This window comes from Canis lupus, chromosome 9, assembly GCF_011100685.1.
Source record: "Canis lupus familiaris isolate Mischka breed German Shepherd chromosome 9, alternate assembly UU_Cfam_GSD_1.0, whole genome shotgun sequence".
NCBI lineage: Eukaryota > Metazoa > Chordata > Mammalia > Carnivora > Canidae > Canis > Canis lupus.
The window spans coordinates 22,526,460-22,535,409 of record NC_049230.1 but is presented as its reverse complement, the minus strand read 5'-3'; the positions used below and the strand labels follow the sequence as shown (position 1 = coordinate 22,535,409).

Here is an 8,950-nt window from a genome sequence, read left to right as displayed (position 1 = left end):
CACACCCCAGGGTGAAGGCAGCGCTAAACCGCTGAGCCACCCAGGCGTCCCTCTCTGGGTCGCCTTTAAAGCTCCTTGTACACACATCAGATATGGCAGACATCACATGAACCCACTTGGAGACATGTATCAACATGTCTGTGTCTTCGTAGACTGGCAGTTCTCAGCTCAGGTTGCACATTAGAAATGCCTGGGGATGGGATCCCTGGGTGGCACAGCGGTTTAGTGCCTGCCTTTGGCCCAGGGCGCGACCCTGGAGACCCGGGATCGAATCCCACATCGGGCTCCCGGTGCATGGGGCCTGCTTCTCCCTCTGCCTGTGTCTCTGCCTCTCTCTCTCTCTCTCTCTCTCTCTCTGTGACTATCATAAATAAATAAAAATTCAAAAAAAATGCCTGGGGAGCTTTTGAAAAATACCAGTGCCTAGACCCCAGCCACAGAGATTTGAATTTAATTGATCCAGGTGATGCCCAAGCATAACTAATCTGTAAGAGCCTTCCAAGTGCTGCTTACCACTGCTATACACCCAGCTACCTTAAGAACAGAGTCTTTATCCCCTTCAAGGAGCACAGTTCTTGGAACATGAGGTGCACAGGAACTTCTCACTGAATGGATGAATGAATACTGGCAGAGAAGAATTTCTGCCCCAACCTCGTCAACCCCCAGCCTGCACTGCACACCATCCCCTGTGGTTTCCCCTTCCTCTCGGTTCCTTCTCTGTTGAGCACTACACTTAGCCACCCTCAATTAACCAGGTGTATGCTCCGGTTGGACTCTCCTGTCTACACACACTGCCTGCCTGCTGGGCTGGGCACCCCAGTCCTACTCTCTCTTGGTAGCTGCCCTAGTCTGAGAAGGACGTCACTCTGTCAACAGCAGCCGTGCTCAATTCTTGTGCTTTACTTAGCTAAACTCCCACCCAGGGTGAGAGAAGAATAATGTGAGGGGTAGGATTCCAAATGTTTGCTATTCCACATTCAGCCACAATCCCAAAATGGACACCCGAGCATTCAGTGGCAGGGTGCCTAACAAGCAATCCACAGACAAAATTTTCGCTTCTCCTGCCCAAGTGTAGAAAATGTGTCTTATCTGATTTCTTGGATAAATGTGAGTCTGAGAAATGCCCCTGTTGATGTCACAAGAATGAGTCAGTGGTGAATATCTCCAGAGATGATATCATCCAATATCAGATTCTGGCTCCCATCACACTTCTGAAACTGCTTGTTCAAAGGTCACCTCCAGGGCTAGTTTCACAAGCATGTGGCCTGAGCAGCCCCAGAGAGCCCTGTACCCCATACTCAGGAGGATCCTACCCTTGGTTTTACAATCTGCTGTTGCCATCTCGAAATTCCACAAGGGGCCCTACATTTTCATTTTGCACCAGCCCTGAAATTATGTGTCCACTTCTGGTCACTCACAGTCTCTTACAAAATCCAGCAAGGTTTTCCTTCTTAGAAGGGTCTCCACAGCTGAGATGCCTGGGTGGCTCAGTGGTTGAGCATCTGCCTTCCCGGCTCCAGGTATGATCCTGGGATCCAGGATGGAGTCTTGCATTAGGCTCCCTGAAAGGAGTCTGCTTCTCCCTCTGCCTTTGTCTCTTGCCTCTCTCTGTGTGTCTCTCATGAATAAATAAATAAATCTTAAAAAAAAAAAAAAAAGAAGGGTCTCCATAGCCTATGATGTCAGCCTCCTTCATGCAAGAAAAGACTGTGTGATGCCCCACTCCCCCTCTCCAGTGTTCTTTCACTGCATTAGAAGAGGGTGCTGTAACAGTTGCATGGGGTGCAAATGATGGTTGAGATCAAGAGGCTCTGAAGAATGAGCCCTTTCTGGCTCCCAGACATGAGGGAGACTTAAAAGGACCAACTTGAGAGCCCAAGGCTCCAGCAGAGACAATCAGAGTCAGCTCCAACCCAAAACAGAAAATCAGCAGGAAAACTTGTAGGTGACCATACCTACAAGTATCAGCAGGAAAATCAGCAGGAAAACTTGTAGGTGACCATACCTACAAGTATCAGCAGGAAAATCAGCAGGAAAACTTGTAGGTGACCCTTCCAAGTCCTGGAGGGGGCATCCACTACCACTGCAGAGAACAAAGGAAAAATGAGCCACAGTGCCCTCTACCTGGCGAGAGCATTGGGCACCAGAGCGTTGGGAGGAGCCAGGACACAAGGCTCCGGAGAAAGACAAGTTTTCCAAGGAAAAGGCTGAGGGGAAGTTCATTCACCATGGAAGAAGGTGGCCCAGGGCAGAGTAGAAGGACAGAGAAGAGTGACGGAAGTGGGGGAGATGGCTGCTGGAGGCTGTGGATGTGAGATGGGACACACCCCAATTCTGCCCACCCCACCCCCAGGCCTGCCAACCAGGGATCCTTTTTCTGGGCTAGGCTCTGGGCAAGCAGCAGAAGCTCTAGGAGGCCAAGTCTCAGCCCCAGCTCAGAGAACAGGGACAGGAGATGGGATGTCAAAGCCTTGGGAGGGGAGCCTGAGGCAGAGAAAGGAATTGGGGCCTGGTTTCCCCATGGCAGAGTTCATCAGGGTCCAGGATCTGCCCTGTCTTGGCATCTCCTGACCAGGCCACGGCTCAGGTATCTGACACCTGGGGCCCAGAGTCACATGCCAAGAAACTCAACACTTGGGCCCCAGCCCCCAACGTCCAGCAGCTACGAGCAAACAGGCTTCTGGAGGAGGAAGCGGGTCTCCAGAGTTGGGCAGCAGGGAGACAGACTACTTCCGGGAGAAGACACACAGGAGGAGGCTCTCCCACCAACAGGGGTGAGAGGCTGAGAGGAGGAGGGAGGGGAAAGGGGAGGAAGAGCGGGGTGGAGAGGACAAAGCTGGGTCAGGCAGAGGAGTGGGTGTTCCTGGAAAAGGGGAAGATGGAAAGCAGGCCTTAGTGACCTAGCCTAGCTGAATACCCTGAAGTCCGATCACTCATCTGTCTTCCTTGTCTCCATACCAGTAGCCAGCCTGGCCCTCTGGCAGCTACAAGGCCCACCTGGCAGCCACCCGGGTAATTTGGCAGAAAAAGACTATTTATTCCAGTAGGAGCAATTAATACATGAGCAGAAGCAGAGACTTAGAAGCCCCCAGACCCAAAGGGACCAACAGGGCCTTGGACCAAGAGACTTCATAGATTGACCCTCCAGAAACAAAGGGACGCTAGAAGAATCTCAGGCCCAGGGGACCTTATACCCAAAGGGCCTGAAACAGAAGGAGCCTTAAACTCCAAAGAAGAAGCAAAAGTCACCCAGACCTGAGTGAACCCCCACAGGAAAGCCCCAGCCCACAGAGTCTCCATGGGGTAACCTCCAGAAGAGAGAGCTAGTAGTGGTGGGGAATGGAATTCTCTCGACTCATTCTTCCTTTATGGGGCTTTTTTTCCCCAGATCCTACTCCACTCCAGGACTATGCCAATCTTTAGCCATGCTCTCACCAGCCGGTCACCTGCTATCTCTCCTGCTGGTGATAGGTACAGGTGGCACGGTGCCCAGTCCCTGGGTACCCCCCCAAGGCTGCTACATGGCAGAAGAAGCTGGTGAGCGGACGTTCCGTTGCAGCCAGGCAGGCCTGAGTGCTGTGCCCACCGGCATCCCCAATGACACACGCAAGCTCTACCTGGATGCCAACCGGCTGGCATCAGTGCCAGCTGGAGCCTTCCAGCACCTGCCTGTCCTGGAGGAGCTGGATCTGTCCCATAATGTCCTTGCCCACCTCTCAGAGGCTGCTTTCCAGGGCCTGGCAGGCACGCTGCGCCACCTCGACCTCTCTGCCAACCAGCTGGCCTCAGTGCCCGTAGAGGCCTTCATGGGCCTGCAGATCCAAGTGAATCTGTCCGCCAACCCATGGCACTGTGACTGTGCCCTCCAGGAGGTGCTCAGGCAGGTGAGGCTGGCACCGGGCACTGGAGCAGGCATCGTGTGCGGCCCCGGAGCCCGACCAGACCTCGTGGGGCAGGAGTTCCTGCCATTGGCAGGGGAGGAGGAGCTGTGTGGGACAGGGCGAGGCGGGGCCCAGAGGAGCACTGACGTGGCCCTGCTGGTCACCATGGGGGCTGGCTGGTGCTTGTGGTGGCTTATCTGGTCCACTACGTGTGGCAGAACCGGGATGAGACCCGACGCCCCCTCAAGCGGGCCCCAGTGCTGCCCATGCGCTCAGAGGACTCGTCCACCCTCAGCACGGTGCTCTGATGACCAGCGCCACTAGTCCAGCCCCCCTGGCCTACACCCTCCCCCTGTGCCCTCTCTGACCCTCTCTGCCTTCTCTACAGCCCCATCCCATCTCCCAAGCTCCACCCCCCCCTTCTTCCTCTGTCTCCCCTAAAAACCCACCCCTCTCTCTCTTTCTCTGTCTCTCAGCTAACACCCTCTATGATGCCTGGGTTGTTGTTGTTGTTTTTAAGATTTCATTTATTTATTCACAGAGAAAAAAAGAGAGAGGGGCAGAGACATAGGCAGAGGGAGAAGCAGGCTCCCCACAGGGAGCCTGATGCGGGACTTGATCCCAGGACCCGGGGATCATGACCTGAGCCAAAGGCAGAGGCTCAACCGCTGAGCCAACCAGGCATCCCAGATGCCTGGAGTTTTTGATGCCTATCCCATGCCTGATTTGAGCTAGACTCAGACACCCAAAGCTTCCCAGTCCACATTGGTGGGGGCAACAGAACAGAGAATGATGGTGGGTGATCCATATGCCCACTCAGGGGTAGGGGCAGGTGGTGTCAGAAACACGGAGGAGGAAGCCTCTACCTGGCTGAGAGATCTCAGAGCTTCACTGTGTGGATGTTTGAAATGACTCTTTAAGAATGAGAAAGGTTCTGGGCAGAAGAGGGAGGATCCCAGCTAAGAAGTGGTGGACAAAGATAAAGAGGATGCAAACAACTTGGAAAGCATGGGCCGCAAGGAGACCCACCCTGAGGCTGGAGTAGAGGGTGCAGAAAGAGGCAAGGGAGGGTGGGCCTGTGGGCTCCTGCTCTCCTCTCTCCACCTTTACTGAGAAGCCTTCCCCTCCACCTTCAGTTCCTCCCTCTCTCTTGGCCCCAGGCTCCCCTCCCCATACTCTCTGTTGGGGACTTCCCTGGCTTAACGTGCCCTGCTTCCTTTTCCAGAGATGCCCCATCTCTCTGCTCTCTCCTTTATACGCTGACAGGCTCTTTCCCTTAGGAGAAAAGTGGTCTCCTCTATGTCTGAGCGGAAAATGGGTCACTGGGAGCTGGAGGGGGATGAGACCAGGAGATCTGCCACTCCCAGAATATCACTGGACAAATCAATAAAGTCACTTTTATTAATGCCCTGATCTCTTCTTTATTGTTAATTTCTTTTAAAAAAAGGATTTTATTTATTTATTTGACAGAGAGAGAGAGAGCACAAGCAGGGGGAGCAGCAGGCAGAAGGAGGAGAAACAAGCTCCCCACAGAAGTGAGCCAGATGCGGTGCTCGATCCCAGGACCCTGGGATCATGACCTGAGCTAAAGGCAGATGTTTAACCAACTGAGCCACCTGGGCACCCCTACTGTCCATTTCATTGAACGCATGTGGCCTGACAGTGAGGAGTGGGAGAGTGTTGAGCTCTTTACCACAGGCTCTACCACCACATTGGTGGTGGGTGCTCCCACTAGGATGGATGCCAAGTCCTCTCTCCTGTCCTACCTCCCAGCTCCTGACACCGGAGTCTATCTGCTAGGGATGCCAGGGCCTATGAATTAGTGATGATGGAACCAGAATGGAGGATGGGAGGTGGCTGGAGGGAGGACAAAGAGGGAGGAGGGATGGAGGACAAGGTCCAGGCATCAGTCATTAGCTGGCAGCTTCCAGCCTGTTGGAGGGGCATAGGAAGCAAAGGAAGAGGGAGCTGTTAATCCTCTTAGCAATCTATCTTTTCTCTCAGTGGGAGTCTGAGTTGGGGGTACAGGGAAACTAGATGTGCTCAACGTTAATGAAAAAATTCCTGGGGTGGAGGAGACCAAGTTGGCTAAAGGCAGGGGGGAACCACATGAGATCTCTATTACCAAATGGGCTTCTCAAGGGGCCAAAGGAGTCAACACACTCCATCCCTTGCCCCCATGTAGGATGATCTACCCATGTGGCCTCTGGGGAGGAAACAGCTGCTTTGGGGAAGCTCAGGGAAACCACAATAGAAGCTGAAGATAAGAACCATTGAACCAGGGTTCCACCCAGTTTGGGGCAAGGCCTGGGGCAAACAGAGCAGCCACTCAAGGAGAAGCAAAGAGGAACCCATCACCTCCCCAATCCCTCTGACCCACCCTGACTTCCCTGTCTCCTTTCCAACACCCCACCTCCTCTTGCCATCTCCCTCCACCACTCCAAGGCTGAGCTCCCTCATGTCATCCAGGAAGTTTCGACTTGACCTATCTCAGAAAAACTTGGGACCCCCCCATCCTCTTTTCTCAGGAGACATGGGCCTCTCCACTTCCAGGGATGCTCAGGGATAGGGAGAGAATAAGGGTGTGGGAAGATGCAGGCCGCAGTTGGACCTCCACCCCAGCCACACCCTGGCCTGGGCCTTGGAATCTTGGCCCCGACCCTATCAAACCCTCCATCAGTTTCTCCCCCACCACTTCCTGTCCCTCTCTGTTCACCCACCTGTTCCTGAAGTCAGGCTGGGACATGTATCACTGAATGCTGGGAAACAGACTACGTAGATCTGCGGGGAAGCTGGGGGACAGGCGGAGCCCTGAGACTCTATCATCTGTGCCCATCTCTGGAGCCTCATTTGACTTCCTGTCATGCTGAGCAGCAGAAATGGCATCTTTAAGATCTGCAGAGAATTGGTTCCCCTACCTGGACACCTAACACCAATTCCCCAAGGTAAGCCCAGGATGGAAAAGGATCCTGGGAGGGAAACCTTGCCTGGAACCCAGATCAGGAAGGGTCCTAGAGCCCTGGATACTAAACGTTATCTACTAGCTATCCCCATGGCCTCCTCTGACTCAAATTCCTTTCCCTCTTGGGACCTAGGGCAGGAGAGGGAGAGGAAGGACAAGCGGGGAGATTCTAGGACAGAAGATGGGGGGTTGGGAGGCAGCAGGAGAGATGTTTCATTGGCTCCTCTCTCCAGGGAGAGAGCCCTTCACCCCAGGCAGTTGAGGTCCTGAGTCAGAAATTGGTGAGAAGGGGCCATCAGAAGCTACAGCTTGAGCTCAGTGCATTACAGGACGCTGGACAGAGTGGGGCCTCCACAGACTTGGAGATGCTCCCTCCTGAAGCAACAGTCCCTGACCCCTAAGCCTGTCCCTCCGCACCCTGGCTTCTGGGTTGTATTTGTCCACTGGGCAGGCAGGAAAAAGTGGTGTCATAACTGGTTTCTCCCCCATTTTTCCCTCTACCAGGGACCAAGGATCATAGGACCTGTGTTCTGAGATGCCAAGGAGGAAGTTGGAAGTTGGACAGTTTCATTTTTGCTGACTGCCTCTCACACTTCTGGCTGATACAGATGCACTCTTTCAAATCCAGCACTCCCACCGGGATATGCAGGAGCCAGGAACAAAGCTGTCAGGTGCCAAGAGAGCCCGACCACATATCCGGTCCAGAGGAACCTGGGAGGTCTGGGGCAGGACCAAGGTTGGCATCCACATGCAGCATCCTGGAGCCAGCGGGCTGTAGGTAGGGGTGGGAGAAGAGAAGTCCCTCACTCAGCCCTTCCACTACCAATTCCTTCCTGCCTTGTGGAGCAGAAGCTTGGAGCAGCCCTGAGGGAGCTCCCAGCCTGAGGGGGGCGAGACAATGAACTTGACTCTCAGGGAACTGCCAGACTAAAGGAGGAAATAGGATCCTTTCTCTTTGAGGACCTCTGAACCCGGGGAGACCAAGATCTACCCAAATACACAGACTCGAGCATCTGCAAAGCCTCGTTATTTACAAAAGGAAGTAAACAGGGAGCCAACCATGAGTACCCAGGGGCTGAGGGAAGCGGTGAAGAAGCATCGAATAGGGTGCAACTCCCCCACCCTTCCTGTCCTGGGCTCACATGCAGACATTTCAAGTCTAACACTGAGCTCTCCTACAAAGGGGGAGGGGGCATATCAGCCTCAAAACCAGAAGCAGGGTACCTGGGTGGCTCAGTGGTTGAGCCTGCCTTTGGCCCAGGTCATGATCCCAGGGTCCTGGGATCGAGTCCTACCTACATCAGGCTCCACAGAGGGAGCCTGCTTCTCCCTCTGGCTATGTCTCTGCCTCTCTCTGTGTGTGTGTCTCTCATGAATAAACAAATAAAATCTTTAGAAAAAAAAAAAAAAACAGGCAAACCGACAGCTTACTCCAAAGGGAGGGCTGCACCTCCCCCATGAGATTAAGAGGAGCTCCCACTATAAAGTTTCGTCTCATCTGGCTGCAGACTTTGTCACCAGCAACCTCACTGCTTATGAAGAATGGTGCCCCAAACCAGGAAGGCAGAACACAAAGCAGAGTGAGGCCCTGAGCTGCCAAAACAGACACCAAGACAAGCCCATTCATTCATTAGACAAACGTTTATTGAGTTGCTACTATGTGCCAGGTACTACAGATACAAAGATGAGGAAGTCATCTTTTTTTTTTTTTTTTTGAAGGTATCATTGCATTTTTATTTTCTCAGTATTTAACTGCGGTGTTGTAGCTGGGAGGAAAAAAAATAAAACAGGGTTAAAGTACTTCTCTTGTTTACAATAGCAGCTCACTTGAGATTAATTGCCCTATCTATAGAGTTAAAACAGTGCCTGATACATAAAGCAGTCAGCAAATAGTTTTGATATAAAATGTATGCTCTGGGGCACCTGGGTGGCTCAGCTGGTTAGACATCTGCCTTCAGCTCAGGTCATGATCTCCAGGTCCTGGGATTCAGGCCTCATCGGGCACCCTGTTCAGTGCAGTCATTGGTGGGGACCTGACAGGGTAGTGATGCCAGCTCCCCTGACAGAGGCATGCACCGGGGCCATGTGAGCCCAGAGGGGCACTGAA

General features: G+C 53.2%; 1 protein-coding gene across 1 annotated transcript; it reads left to right on the top strand.

The window, feature by feature from the left end:
• Window positions 1–3,298: 3,298 nt before the first annotated feature.
• On the top strand, window positions 3,299–4,289 carry LRRC3C (leucine rich repeat containing 3C). The gene is given in 3 exon segments (XM_038546027.1): window positions 3,299–3,303; window positions 3,389–4,044; window positions 4,047–4,289. Coding segments are annotated over 3 exon segments (804 nt in total). The 3' UTR covers window positions 4,190–4,289.
• The last annotated feature ends 4,661 nt before the right edge of the window (window positions 4,290–8,950 follow it).